This window comes from Mobula birostris, chromosome 7 (genome assembly GCF_030028105.1).
Source record: "Mobula birostris isolate sMobBir1 chromosome 7, sMobBir1.hap1, whole genome shotgun sequence".
In the NCBI taxonomy this organism is placed as follows: domain Eukaryota; kingdom Metazoa; phylum Chordata; class Chondrichthyes; order Myliobatiformes; family Myliobatidae; genus Mobula; species Mobula birostris.
The window spans coordinates 112,693,664-112,714,878 of NC_092376.1; the positions used below are offsets into that span (position 1 = coordinate 112,693,664).

Consider the following 21,215-nt stretch of genomic DNA (forward strand, 5'->3'; position numbering starts at 1 on the left):
TATGTACTGTATATCTAATTTGTGTTCACTAGAAACTAGGGGCATGAAGCCTGTTGTCTAATTTTTGAAGAGTGAAAATGCGTAGTTGATCAGAGTCCAGTAAACCGATCTTGTCCGATGGATCTTGGTATTGCTCCAACAGCGCTTTGTCAAAATTTACCTGAAGCACTTCTGCATTGTCGACTTTAATATTGTCAGCAGTATCTACATTCATGAGACAGTAAACCAAATGCACCTTCTTCACTCAGAGAGCAGATAGCCCACATTAACTTCAAGGTAAAAAAATTATACAATAGAATTCATTCTTTTAAAACCCTTATGTTTGTCTGCAATTCTGGCTGTGAATCTAATTTCACATGATACTTTCCTACCGAGTCTGGTGCTTCCATTACATTGACATGTGTAATCTGAATACAATGCAATACAGACACAAATGTTGCTGTAGAACCTCCATTTAACACAATGTAAAATATACACTTGATTCCCAATTCAAGGTCCAATCAGTTATTTCCAAATTGTTTTACTTTTTAAATAATGATAAAAATAGACTAGAGAACACTCAAAAATTGAAGAAAGAGTTATATAATGTACCACAGCCTAATTTACAAATCATCTCCCCTTCTTCCCCCTCCACTGAATTGTGCTTTAACAGAGTCAAAACTGCTTTCTGGCAGTGCAGAATACCACAGGTATTTATTGATCAGACATGTCAAAGGAGAATTAAAGATGATCGCATTGATTAATACTCACTCGCTTGTTTGTAGTATAGATTTCCAATCTTCGGACACATGAATTATGCGAATAGAGAAAATACTGTGACTGGAAACAAGAATGAGGAGAATAAAGATCTCATATTTTCTTAGTGAAATCCATGGACTTGTATATCAGATACAGGTGTTACAGCCAATGTGCTTTAAATCCTTCTACTCAATCTTCACTCACAATAAAAAAAAATTAAATCTAATCATGCTTTTAAAGGAATTAAGTTTAAAAAGATTGATGCACAAAGTTTAAAGTCTGAGCTGTAGATAACTTTGGAATTTTAAACCACCAAGTCAAAAATCTACATCCATAACTGATTTTAAAAAGCACATTACCTTGCACAAATACATTTTAAAAATCACACGAAGTAAACCTCACACAAGAGCAAGGTAACAGACAAACCTTTAGAGAACCATTAGCCCTGGATGTTTATTAATGGGAACACTTTTTGGGAATCAAGATCGGGGTGATTATGTACTTCCCAATGCAGTCTCAGACTTTTCAAGTCAAGCCACAGTAGCCATTTCTAAAGCAGTGAAGGGTAAAAATCCTAAACAAATGCACTCACCTCCTGCTGGAATTCTGGTTCACATGCGTTGCCGCTATGCTTTGGTTTTTACGGCCTATTTTAAGAATTTTCCAAGCTTCTTCTGCATCACCCACATTGATCCAGGTCAAATCTGGAAAAAAAATTAATTCATCAATGAACAGTTTAAAATCTGAGTGATTACATGTACGATTTCTGAAATTGGTTTTGTTTCCAAATCAATTTTTAAACTGTTGGGCCTTATTTTTGTCAATTTCATCCTGAAATCCAATCAGCAGAGAATGTTGGTTAGCATCTGTCTTGAAGGACAATGGATGATGATGATCACCACAAGCCTGAACAGAACCTGAGATGTCCAGTCGTCAAGATCCCCCTCTCGGCCTCACCAGTGTAGTCCAAAGGAAAGCTTATGAAGCAATATATTTGCCACCAGCTTGACCGCAGGAGCTGCCAGAAGGATAGTCAATGACATCCAGCCACCATAGGGGCTCCACTCCGGATTTGCCGTCTGGGTTCACTCCCATAACCTTCATCTCTCCTGAGGCTGCCCACAAGACACTGAATAGCCCACATGCTAATATTTGGCATACAAATACAAATCTAAATATTCATGGGTTACATTTTGGACGTTTTCAAGAACTTTAAAATAAAGTCCAGAAATAATCCCAACTTTGCATGCAGGACCCTCACTGTAGCACATAATCAGAACAGGCCAAGTAGTCACATGCAAGGAATTATTACAAAGATCATGCAATGAAATGATTCCCTGTGAAGAGCTGTCCCATTTCAATCCTACAATAAAGTTTGAAGTTCTCAGATGAGTACTAGTCAGCATATTCTCAATTTACTACATCCATAACTGATTTTAAAAAGCACATTACCTTCCTTTGAGTGTTTAAAAAGGATGAACATACGTTTCCAAAAATGTAAACAAAAGTAATGAGCCATAAGAAGCACATTACCTCCCTTTTTACCAGGTTTAAGACAAAAAAAACCATGGATGAACCATATTCTTCCAAAAATGTAAACACAAAGGTAAAAAGCCATATGCAGAATAGGGCAATCACCTTTTATGTAAGTGTTTCCATTTTTATCCTCACATAGTTTTAAGGTTTGTCGTTTATGGTTTGCAGTAGCAGTGTCCAGCAAGTCATAGGCAAGTTCATTGTAAATTTCAAAGAAGGAGACCCAAATGGAATACTGGATGTGCTCCCCCTGCTGGAGAACAACTGTATCATGATCAGCCCAACGGGATGCAGTCTCTGGGGGAGAGCAAGTGAAAAGAAAGAAAAATGAGTGAAGATTTTTAGTAGCTAGCAAAGTATAGTGATGGCTGCATTCTTCATAGAAGTGAGCATGCAATCTCAACTGTGTACATACATACAGCAAGCAGTTAAAAAATCCCCAAAAGTACATCAAGCATCCTGTGAAACCAAGGAACACCCCATCCCACCCCATCACCCCCAATCTCAGCAGATATTCATCCTCCTAGCAAAAATTAACAACTGGTCATATATCAATTATCTGTGGGATCTTCCTCAAAAGCAAAAAAACTTGCTTGCCAAGAAATCAGTCATCAAAACAGCATTTGATTTCAAAATATTATTCATTAAATGTTAAATGCTTTCCAAGAACATTTAACCAGATATATGCAGATTCTTTTTATTCGGCACTACAAAAGCTTATTGGCATGATATGGCAAATCACACAACATGCAAGAGAAGTGAACACTGGTCACTTCTTACAAATCACCTTCAATGAGTGACCTTCTTACCTTCTAAAGAACTGACAGATGACATGCCCCCAATACCACTATCAGAATTACAGCTGAGGCCTTCCCTTAGGCTAAACTCTGATTTCTTTTTCATTGGAGTCTGTATATCCTCCTAAGTAAAAATGATTGTAGACCAGGATCAGAAACAAAGTGTTCAGCACAAAGCATTAAGAAATTTCCAACTTTAATATATTAAAGAGTAGAAAAGACAGCAGAACTTTACCTTATTTCAGGAAAACTCACTTTCTAAACTATCAGAGTGCAATGTGTTACATTTATCAAGGAGCAGAACAAAGCTCTAACAATAGTGATTTTTATATAAATACCATATTTATCCTACTGCAAGAGCAAGTAATCCAACTTCTATTTGATCATACTTTAGAACAGTGATTCCCAATGGATGCTGTTATGTGCCTTGGGGGAAATAGAAGTCGGGCTTTCGAGATTCTTGGGGGTGGGAAAGAGAACAACACCCTAACTTGACGAATGAGACCTGACTGACCACTAGTAGAGCAAGCACTTCAAATAAAAATAAAACACACAACAGCAAAGCACAGGAAGAATCATAGCTCTGCAAGTGGTGAGCACTCGTCATCACAACAAGTCTGAAACTTGGCAATCTCATCAGACCTTACCAAACAGACACTATTGGGGATGTATAAATTAGCAGCCGAGCCAGAGGATTCGAATTGGAGGGTTTTAAATGGTCTCTGCTTCATATGTGCAGTCAAGAACCCATCTTTGGGGATTATGAGACCTTACGTGATTGGTCAATCGCATTAACTGGAATAGTATAAACATAACGGTAGCTCGCCAAACACCAGCTCTATTCCAACTAAGATTCCAATTGATTCCTTGTCAACATAATTTTTGGCTGTTGTGATAGTCTTCACCTTCTCCTCATTCCTTTGCATGCCACTACCATCATTCCATCCATGTCTACTCACTGCCATCAACATCTGATACACATTTACAGGTGGTGCGTTTATTTTTTAAACTTTAATTAAGCTCTTTTGACAATGGACAAATATGTACAGCACAATCTGAGTCTGAAGGCTGTGAAGCCTTGGATTCTAATCCTGCTGAGAAACAGAAACTACAGAAAATGCGTCAATACAATTGTATTACCTGGAGTATGGTTTTATTCAGCAACACCTGTCTTAATTGTAATATTGTACTCTCTAAAGAAGCCACAAAACCATCAAGATTGCAGGAATATTTCCATAAAGACACCCTGAAAAGGTTACTTATGGTATTACTCAATTCCAGAAGATGAAAGCAACATTTGAAAAGCATTGTACACTAGAGTCATTTGCCAAGAAAGCCAAAAACTGCCTTGATGGTGGTCTCATTGCTTCTTATAACATTTCCAAAATAACAGTGTGGAAAACTCATACAATTGGTGAAAGATTAATAATGCCTGCTGTATCAAAAGTGTTCAATGTTCTCAAAACAGATACTAGTATTTTAAAATCAATTGCTGAGTAACTACTCTACAGCTCATTGTATTGATGAAATAAGTGAAGACATTGAACATTAACTATGCATAGAGCCAAAAACAGAATTGGGGATACAACTGGATGAGTCAACTGTGTGAGACAAGGCATTGTTAATGGCATATGTAGTTCATCAAAAATTGAAAAGTTTAAGAGATTCTCTTTTGAAAAAAGAACAAATATCAGAGAATCAATCAACAAGTTCAAAATATACATTGAGGATAAAAATATTCTGATTAGGAACACAATTTCTTGTACAACAATATCCATATATAACAGCAAACAACAGGAATTCTGCAGATGCTGGAAATTCAAGCAACACACATCAAAGTTGCTGGTGAACACAGCAGGCCAAGCAGCATCTGTAGGAAGAGGTGCAGTCGACGTTTCAGGCCGAGACCCTTCGTCAGGACTAACTGAAGGAAGAGTGAGTAAGGGATATGAAAGTTGGAGGGGGAGGGGGAGATCCAAAATGATAGGAGAAGACAGGAGGGGGAGGGATGGAGCCAAGAGCTGGACAGGTGATTGGCAAAAGGGGATACGAGAGGATCATGGGACAGGAGGTCCGGGAAGAAAGACAAGGGGGGGGGGAACCCAGAGGATCGGCAAGAGGTATATTCAGAGGGACAGAGGGAGAAAGAGGAGAGTGAGAGAAAGAATGTGTGCATAAAAATAAGTAACAGATGGGGTACGAGGGGGAGGTGGGGCCTAGCAGAAGTTAGAGAAGTCGATGTTCATGCCATCAGGTTGGAGGCTACCCAGACGGAATATAAGGTGTTGTTCCTCCAACCTGAGTGTGGCTTCATTTTTACAGTAGAGGAGGCCGTGGATAGACATGTCAGAATGGGAATGGGATGTGGAATTAAAATGTGTGGCCACTGGGAGATCCTGCTTTCTCTGGCGGACAGAGCATAGATGTTCAGCAAAGCGGTCTCCCAGTCTGCGTCGTGTCTCGCCAATATATAAAAGGCCACATCGGGAGCACCGGACGCAGTATATCACCCCAGTCGACTCACAGGTGAAGTGTTGCCTCACCTGGAAGGACTATTTGGGGCCCTGAATGGTGGTAAGGGAGGAAGTGTAAGGGCATGTGCAGCACTTGTTCCGCTTACACGGATAAGTGCCAGGAGGGAGATCAGTGGGGAGGGATTGGGGGGACGAATGGACAAGGGAGTTGTGTAGGGAGCGATCCCTGCGGAATGCAGGGGGGGTGGGGGAGGGAAAGATGTGCTTAGTGGTGGGATCTCTGGAGACAGCTTATCCACTGATGTCTACTATAAGCCTACTGACACTCACAGCTATCTGGACTATTCCTCTTCTCACCCTGTCTCTTGCAAAAATGCCATCCCCTTCTCGCAATTCCTCCGTCTCTGCCGTATCTGCTCTCAGGATGAGGCTTTTCATTCTAGGACGAGGGAGATGTCTTCATTTTTTAAAGAAAGGGGCTCCCCTTCCTCCACTATCAACTCTGCTCTTAAACGCATCTCCCCCATTTCACGTACATCTGCTCTCACTCCATCCTCCCGCCACCCCAGTAGGAATACGGTTCCCCTGGTCCTCACCTACCACCCCACCAGCCTCCGGGTCCAACATATTATTCTCCGTAACTTCCACCACCTCCAACGGGATCCCACCACTAAGCACGTCTTTCCCTCCCCCACCCCTCTGCATTCCGCAGGGATCGCTCCCTACACAACTCCCTTGTCCATTCGTCCCCCCCATCCCTCCCCACTGATCTCCCTCCTGGCACTTATCCGTGTAAACAGAACAAGTGCTACACATGCCCTTACACTTCCTCCCTTACCACCATTCAGGGCCCCAAACAGTCCTTCCAGGTGAGGCAACACTTCACCTGTGAGTCGACTGGGGTGATATACTGCGTCCGGTGCTCCCGATGTGGCCTTTTATACATTGGCGAGACCCGACGCAGACTGGGAGACCGCTTTGCTGAACATCTACGCTCTGTCTGCCAGAGAAAGCAGGATCTCCCAGTGGCCACACATTTTAATTCCACATCCCATTCCCATTCTGACATGTCTATCCACGGCCTCCTCTACTGTAAAGATGAAGCCACACTCAGGTTGGAGGAACAACACCTTCTATTCTGTCTGGGTAGCCTCCAACCTGATGGCATGAACATCGACTTCTCTAACTTCCGCTAGGCCCCACCTCCCCCTCGTACCCCATCTGTTACTTATTTTTATGCACACATTCTTTCTCTCACTCTCCTTTTTCTCCTTCTGTCCCTCTGAATATACCTCTTGCCCATCCTCTGGGTACCCCCCCCCCTTGTCTTTCTTCCCAGACCCCCTGTCCCATGATCCTCTTGTATCCCCTTTTGCCAATCACCTGTCCAGCTCTTGGCTCCATCCCTCCCATCCCGTCTTCTCCTATCATTTTGGATCTCCCCCTCCAACTTTCATATCCCTTACTCACTCTTCCTTCAGTTAGTCCTGACAAAGGGTCTCGGCCTGAAACGTCGACTGCACCTCTTCCTACAGGTGCTGCCTGGCCTGCTGCGTTCACCAGCAACTTTGATGTGTGTTGTCCATATATAACAGGTCTGGTTTAGTGGCATTTATGAAAAAAGAAATTCCGAGTCTGTTTGCAACCTATTGTGTAATTCATCGTCAACATCTCACAGCCAGAAACCTCAGACAGCAAATTTTTTCAAACATGACTCTGGTAAGAATATTTCACCAGTTATGCCAAGATAATGATGGAATTTGAATGCTTGCTTCTTTACACTGAAGTGAGTTGACTATCAAATGGCTGCTGCTTAAAACGTTTCTTTGATCTGTTTGACACTGGTTGAACTTTTGCTCAAAGTTGACAACTTGGGAAACAAGACTGAACTTATACGTGGAGATGAGCTAATCTGTATGACAGATTGAACATTTTTAGATATGAAACTCCAAGGCAAGAATTTCAGTTTAAACCAGGCAAAAAGTGCACTTTTATCAGAAAATTGGAAACAAAGCAAAACATTGGGTTCCCAGCTTCCCTGCATGGAGAAAAAAAAAAAAAAATCACTGACAGTGATTGGCAAGAGTACTGCTTACACCTGCAGTCACTCAAGAAGGATTTTCAGAATCGATTCAGGGATTTGAACGATCTGGAAATTCCGGACTGTGTAATTAACCCATTTCTTTGCGAGGTGGAAGAACAGGAACAGAGCTTGCAAGAAATTATCAAAATTCAGAATGAAGCAAAAAAAAAAAAAAAAAAAAAACCACTCTTCAAAAATGCCAGCTTTTGTCATTACACTGTCAAGTGAACTTTCCTGGTCTTTGGAGAAGTGCCAAACTGCTTTTCATTGCATTTCCATCCTCCTACCTTGTTAAAAGAGGCTTTAATGCAATGAACCACACACACACAAAAAAAAAAACCAGAAGTGGGCTAGACCTTGTTACACACCCTTTGCTGTCACAACTAGAACCAGATATTTCAACTCTTGCTAAAAATCATATTGATATCTAAGCTGCTATACAGTGCATAACTACTGTGCAAGGTAGATTTAGAAGACAAATAAAAATTTAAACGCATTTTTCTCATGTTAGCATATGGTAGATACTTTTTACACTATGGGGGCCCTAGAAAGCATATTGTGCCCAAGAGGCACAAGTATGAAAGTGTTTTAGGAGGGCATAAGGCTAAAAAAGATTGGGAATCAGTGCTTTAGAATGTTCAAAACCATCTTCAAGGCATACAATATTATTGCCGCCATTCCATATATTTTACTTGCGCAATAATATACTGAATGCTGGGTGTTTTATAAAAGCTAATTTTATATAGAGGGTTTCCTTCACAAAAGGGCAAACACCAACCTTCAGTAATAGCAATAATAAAGTAAATGCTGCAATTACACCTGCAATTTCTTAGATTCCCCCACTATCAATCTTCACTGGTCTATAGATCTATAAATAATCACAATTAATAAGATCCCAATGTAACATCTATTCTTGCAATTTATTTCACGTTTTATTTATTCCAATAGACCTCTAGCTACAATAGAAACCTCAACATAGATCATAGAACACTACAACACAGAAACAGACCCATCAGCACATCTTGTCTATGCTAAAATATTAATCTAACTAGTCTCATTGACATGCATGCGAACCATAGCCCAACATACCCCTCCCGTCCATTTACCTACCAAAATCTCTCAAATGTTGATATCAAACCTGCATCCACCACTACCGCTGGCAGCTCGACCCACACACTCACCACCTTGAGTGAAGAATCTCTCATGTTCCCCTTAAACATTTCACCCATCACCCTTAACACCCACGACCTCTAGTTCTCATCTCACCCAAACTCAGTGGAAAATGCCTGCTTGCATTTATCCTACCTTTACCCCTAATAATTTTGTATTCTTCTGTCAAATCTCCCCTCATTCTCTTACACTTTAGAGAATACAGTCCTAACTTATTCATCCTTTTCCCTATAGCTCAGGTCCTCAAGTCCTTGTAAATTTTCTCTGCACTCTTTCAATTTTATTGACATCCTTCCTGTAGGGAGGCGACCAGAACTACACACAATACTCCAAATTAGACCTCAACATCTTATACAACTTCATCACAACATTCCATCTCCTGTACTCAGTACTTTGATTTATGAAGGCCAATATGACAAAAACTTTCCTTACAACCCCATCAACCTTTGACACCATTTTCAAGGAATTATGGATCTGTATTCCCAGATCGCTTTGTCAATTCTCCACTCTTTAGTGCTCTACTATTCAGTGTTTAAGTCCAATCTTTGTTTGTCCTCCCAAAGTGGACCTCACACTTATCTGTATTAAATTCCATCTGCCACTTTTTAAGCTCATTTTCCCCCAGCTAGTCCAGATCCTGCTTCAAGCTTTAATAGCCAATCTCACTGTCCACTCCACCCCCAATCTTAGTGTCATCCACAAATCTGATCTGGTTTACTCTTACATCAACAGTTTGAATAGTCATAGTCATACTTTATTGATCCTGGGGGAAATTGCTTTTCGTTACAGTTGCACCATAAATAATAAATAGTAATAAAACCATAAATAGTTAAATAGTAATATGTAAATTATGCCAGTAAATTATGAAATAAGTCCAGGACCAGCCTATTGGCTCAGGGTGTCTGACCCTCCAAGGGAGGGGTTGTAAAGTTTGATGGCCACAGGCAGGAATGACTTCCAATGACGCTCTGTGTTGCATCTCAGTGAAATGAGTCTCTGGCTGAATGTACTCCTGTGCCCACCCAGTACATTATGTAGTTGATGAAAATGATGAATAATAACCAATCCAGTGTGTGGGCACATGGCCAAGTGGTTAAGGCATTGGACTAACGACCTGAAAGTCGTGAGTTCGAGCCCCAGCCGAGGCAACGTGTTGTGTCCTTGAGCAAGGCACTTAATCACACTTTGCTCTGCGACGACACTGGTGCTGAGCTGTATGGGTCCTAATGCCCTTCCCTTGGACAACATTGGCGTTGTGGAGAGGGGAGACTTGCAACATGCACAACTGCTGGTCTTCCATACAACCTTGCCCAGGCCTGCGCTCTGGAGAGTGAAGACTTTCCAGGTGCAGATCCATGGTCTCGTAAGACTAATGGATGCCTTTAACCAATCCCTGTGGCACACCACTACTCAAAGGCCTCGAGTCAGAGAGGCAACCATCTACTACCACTCTCTGGCTTCTCCAATGAATCCAATTTACTACCTCATTCTGAATGCCAACTGACTGAACCTTCTTGACCAGCCTCCCATCTGGGACCTTGTGGAAGAAATGCCTTGCTAGAGTCCATGTAGACAATATCCACTGCTTCACCTTTATCAACTTTCTGGTAACTTTCTCAAAAAAAAAAAACTGCAAGATTAGTTAGACATGCTCTACCATGCACAAAGCCATGATGATCATCTCCAATCCATCCCCACCTATCCAAGTACTTACATATCCGGTTTCTTTGAATACTTTCCAAACATTAATTATTTTAGATAAATACTCAAAGGGAGGAAATAAAGGAATATGGGTTCAGAGTGGGATTGGAATTGCCGTTCACCTGTTGGTCAGACAGAACCACCATTTAATTTTTATAGCATCTATTATTCTATACGAGAAGCTTCAAATACATGATAGAAATAATGTTCAATGCAGGTCAACAAATTTAAAATCACAAATTTACACCTGTATCCTGCCCTAAATTGCATAAGTGATAGGAAATGAGGTGGATTACAAAAATAAGATGCACAGCAAGTACAAATCCAGCATGCATCATGGCATCATATTTTGAAAAGCACCATGAAAGACCAAGCATTTTCAGCACAAAATGCTTATTGAACTCAGGAATGGCCTAGCAAATGGAGCAACTAAAAGACATTGCCTTAAGCACTAACTACAGATGTAGTAAAAATTCAAAACTGACCTCTCGAACAATGCCCAGTAAAGAAAGTTTTTTCAACTCCTCTTGCCTCACCATCTTGTCATCCAGTTTGATTACATCGTTGCAGAGGCTAGGCTTTAGGTCCATCCTAGGATACAGTTTACCTTGTATGCTGTTGAAAATTACTGCCAGTGACCGTGGCAAGATCCCATTGTCTTGCCTGGTGCCTACAAATAGAGGATCCAAATCACAGAATTATAGAAACATACAGCACAGAAACAAGCCCGTTCATCCCTGCCTGTCCATACCAACCAGTGCCCATCTATGCTAATCCGCTGCCTGCATTAAACCCCCATCATTTTACGTATTTCAAGTATCTAAAGTAATTTTAAACATTGGAATTAACTGCCATTACCATCACCTCCGTATTCCTGACATTCACTCTTGCAAAATATGCAGAACCCTTGCATGCAAGTTCAATGCAATTCCATTTACAGCAAAACAGACTACTTATTTTACCTTGAATGGTGTAGGTTTTTCCAGAGTTTGATACACCATAGGTATAAATTAAGCAATTCTGCCCCTCCAGGGATTCTTTTACTAGATTCTTCATGACAACATCAAAGAACAACTTCTGGCTTGTATCAGGACCAAATATCTGAAGAGATAAACCCAAAATGCATCCGTTTTGTTTCTGTTAATTAGGACTGCAAGCTTTTACTTACAAGGAATTGATAATGGTTGCCTTTTTTCTTAATACCATATGTTGCTATTTTATTATTTGACTATCCTGCAACAATCTGATTTAATATGTCCATAAAACATCAATTTCTATCCACCCTGCCCTAAGTAAAAAGCATTTTCAAAGTATTTAAGTTATGAGCAATATTAGATTAGATTATGAACAGCAACTGAATAGTCATTGAACTAACAATCAAACATCAGAATAAATTTGAATTTCATCATAGCAGTTAGGAACTTCAATATAATTAAGAACATGAAATAAAAATATAACTAGAGGAATCAATAACAATGAGTATGAAGCTTTCAGGCTATCATTAAAAACAATAGCAAGCTACTACATGTCATTCAGAATGCAAGGGAACCTGATGCTCATCAGCTTTAGCTTGTGTGTGATTCCAGCATGGTGGATTCTTAGATTCTAAGGTAACTTAGAAAGCTACTCTATAGCACCAAACTGCTACATCGAAACAAGAATAAAGCTGGATCAAACATTCAGCATAGACCATGCCATTGACATAACAAAGGTACACCTACCTGCTCGACCTTGAAAACACAATTTCACACCTAATTTAGAGAGAAGTCCCAGGCAACTTGAGCAATAAATCAAAATCAAAACAAAATGGTAGGTGGTGGAAATCAAATAAAAACAAAAAATTCTGGAAAAATTCAGCAGCAGGCTACATCTGTGAAAAGAACAGTTAATATTTCAGATCCAAGATCCTCATCATAACCGAAGGAGAGAAATAAGTCTTACCTCAACTCATAACATTGACTCAGCTATGTTAAATCAATTCTACTATCCTTGTAATATAGCTATCAGGAAAGCAGAAAACAAACTTGGAGGAGCCAGACTACTTCCATTTGACAATCCTTATGCTTCCTAAATGAATAATTTGTTCAATCATATCAGTTAGGATGGGTGGCAGAGTGGAGATACTTCTCTACCAAAGGAGGTAGAAGGCACTCCTTCCTTCCGCTAGGATGCAGGTTACTCTTGGGCAAGGTGTAGCACCTGCTTAGCCCCCCGACTAGAGTCATGTAAAGCCAAGAGAGCAGGTGGTGGCTGATTGTATGAACAGCTGGTGCATATCACAAGTCCTGGTTACACAATCACTAATGCCAGACAATATCTGAATATTGGTAATGGCTGGAGTCACCAAACTTATAAAGCCACTGCCCAGAAGGCAGCAATGACAAACCACTTTTATAGAAAAATTTACCATGAACAACCACAGTCATGGATAAGACCATGATGGCCCACATCAATACGGCAAGGCACATAATGGTGAATTGGGAAGAGTGAAAGTTATATGCTTGAGATAACACCAAGCACATAATTTAAAAACAACATTTGCAATCTTTTGCAATGTGTAAGATTGTCAGATGGCAACAACGAAGTAGATTACAAGGTAGCAGAGTCTCAAATGCAGGAGCATAACTGCAAGACATGGTAGTGGACGGTTCATTTTTGAAAGCACAGCAAACGCTGGGCGATGTGACAGTAACACAAAAGAGTCGAGGACAGGGGCAGAGGAGCCAGGATTAAATTGAGTGAGAGGACAGGTCCGACAGAACAAGTAGCCTGCTACTGCTCATATCTTCTTGTGCTTACTCAGGAAATTGAAAAAAATATTAATTATAATTGAATGTTTTGAAATCAGAACAATACAGACAACATGGCATTCAAAGTTCACAAATTAGCTGCAGTCAGTGGGAATCACTGAAGGAAACCGCAGCATATTTTTCCAATAGTAGTGGACAGAAACAAAAGGAGGTGCATTAGAGGACCCTATTCTGTTCCTTAACAATAGTAAGGCAGATACAAAATGTTCTGTGAACTTGAGATTCTCTAACAAGGTCAGCATACCAACCAAAACATACAACCATAATATGCAACAAATTAACATGCTGTACAAGGTCATTCTATTTTCTTACTAGTCTAGCAGGTAGGTTTGTTATTTTTCCTTTCATTGTCCTTTCTAGTTAAATGAGGTGACTGTGCACCAAACAGGACAGCAAGAATGAGGAAATAAAAAGCCAAACAAATCAATTCCAGTAAAGTCATGAAAGCACTGATAGCGGATATCTCACTTCTGATCAGTTTAACCTGATCCATTAAATAAAGCTAATTTTAGTTCAAACCTGGGAGAAGGTAAATTTGTGCACGGCCTGCCCAATTCCTCGCTCACAGCTCCTCATAGCAAACGAATCCTTTGGAGCACGTAGTACAAGCGTTTCAGAATTCTCAATGACAACACAGCCCTGTGGAAAATTCAGAAAGCCTACGAGTGACAAACTGTTCAAGTATTAAAACAAGATAGAAAGGAAAAATTAACTCAGTTCCAAATGGGCTCCTTTGAAATAACAATCTTTGCTTATGTGGTTTAACATTGTGGTGACATTAGATTCTATAAAATGCCAAGTGTGCATACAGATGAAACAAATTTTAATTTAAATACCTTTAAGTACTTTTGCAAAAAGAGGTAGCCAATACATTCACAAGCAGAGCACATGAAAGTTCTTGTGTTGTTCCTTGCATGGTCAAAGACGGGACTTATAGAATCTCTTATTGAAGGTAGTAACTACTAAACACCAATGTTTGCTACAACTTTGGTCATATCACAATATCACCTGGCACACTCAGTAAAAGATATACATACACTTGTATATACTATGTTGCATCTCCTTTAACACTATTCCTACTTTTCTACAGTTATACATTTTGTCAACATTCACTTAATTATTCTGTCAATTACTCAATGTCAATAAGACCAAGGAACTGAAAGCAGACTGTTGGAGGCATCTTACTTCTCTTCTAATACTTGCATATAAGAACATAAGAAATAGGAGCAGGAATAGGCCATCTGGCCCATCAAGCCTGCCCCACCATTCAATAAGATCATGGCTGAACTGTCCATAAACTCAGCTCCATCTACCTGCCTTTTCCCCATAACCCTTAATTCCCCTACTATGTAAAAATCTGTCTAACTGTATCTTAAATATATTTAGTGAAGAACTGCTTCCCTGGGCAGAGAATTCCACAGATTCACCACTCTTTGGGAAAAACAGTTTCTCCTCATCTTCACCCTAAATCTTCTCCCCTGAATCTTGAGGTAATGTCTCCTAGTTCTAGTCTTACCTACCAATGGAAACAACTTTCCTACTTCTATCTTATCTATCCCTTTCAAAATTTTGTATGTTTCTACAAGATCCCCTCTCATTCTTCTGAACTCCAGAAGTCCCAGATGACTTAATCTCTCCTCATAGATTAACCCCTTCATCCCTGGAATCAACTTGGTGAACCTCCTCTGCACTGCCTCCAAAGCCAGTATATCCTTCAAGTATGGAGACCAGAAATGCACACAGTACTCCAGGTGCAGCCTCACCAGCACCCTGTATAGTTGCAGCATGACCTCCCTGCTCTTGAATCCAATCCCTCCAGCAACGAAGGCTAACATTCCATTCACCTTCTCAATAACCTGTTGTACCTGCAAGCCAACTTCTTGTGATTCATGAACAAGTACTCCCAAGTCCCTCTTCTGCATGCTGCAATCTTTCACTATTTAAATAATAATCTGCTCTTCTATTATTCCTTCCAAAGTGGATGATCTCACATTTACCAATGTTGTATTCCATCTGCCAGACCTTGGCCCACTCACTTAACCTATCTATATCCCTCTGCAGACTCTCCACATCCTCCGTACAATTTGCGTTTCCACTCAGTTTAGTGTCATCAGCAATTTTTGCTACGCTACACTCAGTCCCCTCTTCCAAATCATCAATGTAAATGGTAAACAGCTGTGGGCCCAGCACTGACCCCTGCGGCACCCCACTCACCACTGATTGCCAACCGGAGAAACACCCATTTATACCAACTCTCTGCCTTCTATTGGTTAACCAATCCACTATCCATGCCAATACACTTCCTCCGACTCCATGCATCCGTATCTTATTTGTAAGTCTCTTGTGCAGCACCTTATCGAACACCTTCTGGAAATCCAAGTATACGACATTCACCTGTTCCCCTCTATCCACTGCACTATGTCCTCAAAGAACGCCAGTAAGTTTGTCAAACAGGACCTGCCCATTCTGAATCCTTGCTGCGTCTGTCTAATGGAACCACTCCTTTCTAAATGTTTCGCTATTTCTTCCCTAACGACAGCATCGAGCATTTTCCCAACTACAGATGTTAAGCTAACTGGCCTATAGTTGCTCGTCAACACGAGGAAATCTGCAGATGCTGGAATTTCAAGCAACGCACTCGTTTTGCTACTGTGACACTAATTTCCTTTGGGATTGATGAAGTATCTATCTAGACTTCAGGAGAGAGAAACTAGAAGTCCATGAGCCAGTAATCAGAGGATCAGAGGTGGAGAGGGTCAGTAACTTTAAATTCCTGGGTGTCACTTGCACATTTAGTTTACAGATCCCGTTTACAGTTACTGTTCTATAGATTTGCCAAGTATGCCCACAGGAAAAGAACCTCAGTTGTATGTGGTGACATGCATGTACTAATAATTAACTTTACTTTGAACTTTGAGGATAAACTCTTCACTACAAGCCATACGAGCTTTTTTTTGCAGATCTGATCCACAACCTTGTAATGACTTCCAGCAGATTCTCCTGTAATTAATATTTCATCTGGTGTTTCACAATGATACATCTCCTACTTTGTCTGTTGACTCTCAGCACAAGTCATATTCCCAGCTATTACTTTCCAAATCCAAACAGTTAGTGCAGCAAATTTCCTATTTCTGAAGAATGCCCTTCATGTGCATTGGATTGCCAAAGGCATTCTCTTTTGTTAACATTCACTCTCACTGCAAACACACATCTGCAGCTACCTTATTCCCATGTATTGCTTTTCTGCAAATTTCCTTGTGTTTTCTGATTACGTGAAACATGCATGCGTAGGTTAAGGTGCTGACTCTTCCCTCAAATCTCCTGTTTAACTACAATCTCCACAGGCAAACCACATTCTTTGTGGGATGGCTGTCAATAAATTCCTACTTGAAACTATTCCTATGCACAACAATCTACATCATGATCACCACACACCTCTCAGAGATGGATTCCTCTCAGCCATTGCCTACCAGCTGAGATTCCTTGAGACATTCCAAACCCTCCTGACTAGGAGGGTCTCAACAACCTCACTGCACATTTACAATTTTGAAAGACCTCAGTCTGAATCTTCTATCCTGATTGCTGGCCTGTGACCATAATAGACAAGTGAATCCTTCTAGCCTCACCTGGAGATCCAACAGTTAATTTCTCCCATAACTAACTCCTCCTTGCTAAAGTGTCCAACTTAATTTTGTTCTTCTTCAACAGAACTAGTGAGGTATTTCATATATAGATACTCTGTACTCCGACTTCCCAAGCAATGTTTCTTCAATAAGCCAGACTGAATTGCTGTTCCTCAGTATGCAACTAGTACTGTCAAGCTTTCTTGCTCACCATCACTGTGGTGGATAAAAAAAACTGTCCAAAGAGAAGAATAACAAATTATAACAACCATAGCAGATTTAAATGATGGTGGTTGAGAGGGCACCAAGTAGAACGAAGCAAGACGTCTTCAAAGTACCCAGCAGATTTCAGATGGCCCAGTAGCGCAGTGGTTAAAACTATGCTCATAGTACCACCAACCAGGGTTTAATTCCCTGTGACAGTATGGGTTTCCTCCAGGTGCTCTGGTTTCTTCCCACAGCCCAAAAACCTACTAATTGGTAGACTAGTAACACACAAAGTTGCTGGTGAACGCAGCAGGCCAGGCAGCATCTCTAGGAAGAGATGCAGTCGACGTTTCAGGCCGAGACCCTTCACGTCGACTGCACCTCTTCCTGGAGATGCTGCCTGGCCTGCTGCGTTCACCAGCAACTTTGATGTGTGTTGCTTGAATTTCCAGCATCTGCAGAATTCCTGTTAATTGGTAGACTAATTAGTTATTGTGAATTAACCCATGATTAGGCTCGGATTAAATCAGGGAACTATTGAACAGGGATTGAAAGGTCAGAGGGACCCATTCCACATTGTATCTCAATAAACAAATAAAAACCCTTGCATCTAACCCAACAGAATGATGGATAATCATTTTAACATCTAATCAATAAAATGAAATTCAATGTCCAATTGAAAAGAAAAAATATAAACTGAAAAAAATCTTGTAATCTGTTACTGACCTGTGACTCTCCTTTTTCAAGCTCAGCTTCTGTGAAGGGTCTAACCCGGAGGCAGATCTTAATTCTGTCTTCTGCAGAGGCCTGTACCGAATCAGAACTTAGCACATTGCTGGTTGGTGAGATGACAGAGAAGTCTGGTAATAGCTGCTTTTTCACATCACCACTGTTCAGGGCAGTTGATTCCCAAATGGCTGCCTCCTCTTCATCAGAGTACACATTTGGAGAAATTATACCTGTTGCCATTTTCATTCAGTTGCTCCTGTAAATACAAATCATTTAGTAAAAATTCCAAGATTCATACATTTCTTACTAGTTTAGAAAGCACAACGAGTGCAAAGCCAAGTAGTTCTACATCACTCATGACAAACAGAACCCAAGAAGAAAAGGGTTACAAAGGATTTATGCTTTGGGTAGGTAACAATTCATACAGCTTTAACCAACCAAATCTTAAAGCTACTAGTCTCAAATACAAAAAAAACTACAAGCTTTTTGCAGTAACTTTGCATAAAGTTCCTCCCGCACCTCATTTGATACATCTGGCAGCAACTTTGCCATTACTTTAGCATTTGCCTGTTTTGCAAGGCCGAGTTGCAAGCTCGACACTTAACCCAGCATGGTGATACAGGTTTCCCCCGCCATCCGAAGGTATGGAGTTCCTATGAAACAGTTCGTACACCGAAACGTCATAAAGCGAAGCAGCAATTACCACTTATATGGGAAAATTGTGTGTGTGTTCGCAGACCCAAAAATAACCTACCAAATCATGCCAAATAACATAAAACCTAAAATAACAGTAACATATAGTAAAAGCAGGAATGATATGATAAATACACAGCCTATATAAAGTAGAAATATTTTTCCAATCATTACTGAACTGTTCTCTGTAGTGAAAATCTCATACAAGTGCTGTCGGCAGAAAATCTCACGCAAACGCTGTTGACAAAAACACGGCGCAAGCGCTCTCCAGTAACCTTTAAGCTATGAAGCTGCCAAATCATACCAAATAACACGTAAAAATACACAGCCAATATAAAGTAGAAATAATGTATGTACAGCGTAGTATCACTTACCGGAATTGGTTCAGCGCCAGGCACTCTGATGATGGTGTGTTAGACCGAGTCGTCGCAGGTTGGGGTGGTGCAGTGGCCCCCACCCTCCGGGCGACCAACTGATACATTGCCGCGAAGCACGCAGGGGTGCAGCGGTAGCCGGGAGGCACACAGCACATCTTCAAGAAAAAAGCCAAAATAAATATGCTAATTAATTAGGTGCCGCCCGACACATAATTGTCGGCCCAGATCAGTGCCGATTTCCAACTGCGTCATCTCTGATCTGGGCCGACATTTACGTGTGGGGTGGCACCTAATTAATTAACATGTTTATTTCGGCTTTTTTCTTAAAGATGTACTGTGTGCCTCCCCGGCTACTGCTGCATTCTCTGCGAATCAGTACGGTATCTGTCCACGACCTGGGTGTTGGTGTGGTGGGACAATGGGGTGTCATCGTCGTCCGTTTCCATTAGAGCAGACAGCTCATCTTCTCCTATGACTGCCCGCCTCGATGTCGAAGGTCAAGGTTTGTCGTCTGCTGTGGCTGATGTGGAAAGCTTGCTTGACCGCTGAGCCTCGCACATTTTTCTATCATACAGTTCTTTGTAAGGACTCAAACCATCTTGCAAATATCCCCTAAACCTACATACCCTTTCAAAATTAAAGTCATACTTTATCATTACTCATTCGGTTTTGATTGTTATCCTTTCCTCTTCCAACTGCATCAGCTCTTCATCTATCAGTTCCTGGTCATGGGATGCCAAAACCTCTTCAACATCATCTTCATCAGCTTCCACAAGTTGGACTTCAGCTTCCACTTTTGTCCTTGCTTCGTTCACCAAGATCGAAACGCTTAATTATGTCTAGTTTTACGCTAAGTGTAACACCCTTACTTTTAGGCTTTTCCGACACCATAGAACTCATCTTGCAAAGGACTGCTCACAGGCACATTTTAAGCAATGCCGGCGAGAATGCTGTTCCTAATCCAGGGGAGAGCGGCTGCTCAGGGCGCGTGCGCTGCCTTTTATCGCACACTGATTTTTTTTATCATGCGCTGAACTTTTTTTTCGTAACAGTGAAAACACCTTCTGAAAGCAAAAACAGGGTACTATTGTAGGTCTTTCATAACAGTGAGGTTTCATAAAGCAAACGTTCAAAAAGCGGGGGACACCTGTACTTGTGCAAGGAGTCAGCTGAATTTGAACCTGGGACCACCTGAAGTCCGGTGCAGCTGCCACTACACCACCAGCAGAGTTTGTTAACTTTGAATATACAGTACAAAAGTTTTGCTATTCTGTATCTTTGTCAGAGCTGGCCCTTCAGCAGTGAAAAGACAAGTGGGTCTACAATGCATTGAAATGGGTAAAGCTACTGGGATTTTTCAAAAAAAAAAAAAAAAAAAAAAGTTTGATTCATTGTGCACAAGATTTTTGAATAAAGCTTTAGAATTATCCATGTTATGCATTATTTATTCCAGGCAAGGAAACAGTATGGAGCACATACAATATATGGACAAGCATGGCATGAAACAGAACAGCATTGCCCTTAGCTGTGAAGATGAATACCATAAGCTACTGTACTTGTCATTGCTTGTTGAGGGGTAAGACTAAAAGAACTCCTTTATTCTCAGTAATGTTAATGTGCAAACTCAGTCACGAGACTATATTTCAGCTTGGGATGAGAGGAACTAAAGAAATGGGCATTTAAATCACTGAGCATCATTAGAAGCTCAGATTCAGTCCAACTGCATCAGGAACCTGGGAATTTATAATAAAACGCAAGCTCTTCAGGTCTGTGTGGAACAGGTGGAGATTACCTTCAGGCAAAAAAAAAGCATTGAAATTGAGAAAAAGGACAAAAGTGTGCCTGCTTTAAATAAAGCCATGTAAACACAAGAGTTCGCTCTTAGATAGATCACAAAATTACACCCACTACAGTTTACTGGCACCAACATTTGTATAACGTGTTGGATTGAAGAACAACTTTCAAACTCCAATTATAGAAAATTACAAACTCAGGAATAGAATCAAAAGGTCAGAATAAAAAAAAACAATAGCAAGTATATAATTCTAAATAATTTCCCTCAATTGCTGCAATTTTAGAGGCTCTCTGAAAACGTTGCTGAATAATTTCTCATGTGGCTCAACAGGACAAGCAACCAATCAGAGCTCAAGATTTCATATTTAAATGTGCATCTAAAAAAGGCACAAAAACAACTGCCAACAACAAAAAGAAGAGGAATTCTGGCCACACCTAATGTCAGCATTCATGCAGTTTTTGAGCAAATACTAGCAGCAAGGA

General features: G+C 40.7%; 1 protein-coding gene across 4 annotated transcripts in view; it reads right to left on the bottom strand.

Annotated features, from left to right (window-relative positions):
- Positions 1 to 21,215, bottom strand: part of kif20a (kinesin family member 20A) — a 50,480-nt gene that overhangs the window by 16,052 nt on the left and 13,213 nt on the right. For 3 of the 4 annotated variants that reach the window (XM_072263606.1, XM_072263604.1, XM_072263605.1), the window contains exons 2-9: positions 17,866 to 18,124; positions 13,829 to 13,948; positions 11,462 to 11,600; positions 10,985 to 11,169; positions 3,084 to 3,195; positions 2,377 to 2,571; positions 1,331 to 1,442; positions 751 to 819 (exon numbers count right to left, since the gene is read on the bottom strand). In XM_072263606.1, coding sequence (XP_072119707.1) covers positions 751 to 819; positions 1,331 to 1,442; positions 2,377 to 2,571; positions 3,084 to 3,195; positions 10,985 to 11,169; positions 11,462 to 11,600; positions 13,829 to 13,948; positions 17,866 to 18,114 — 1,181 coding nt within the window. In that variant the 5' untranslated portion in view covers positions 18,115 to 18,124. Of the gene's footprint in view, positions 1 to 750; positions 820 to 1,330; positions 1,443 to 2,376; positions 2,572 to 3,083; positions 3,196 to 10,984; positions 11,170 to 11,461; positions 11,601 to 12,220; positions 12,370 to 13,828; positions 13,949 to 17,865; positions 18,125 to 21,215 lie in introns of those variants that run through there. The other variant, XM_072263608.1, reaches the window with a different exon arrangement.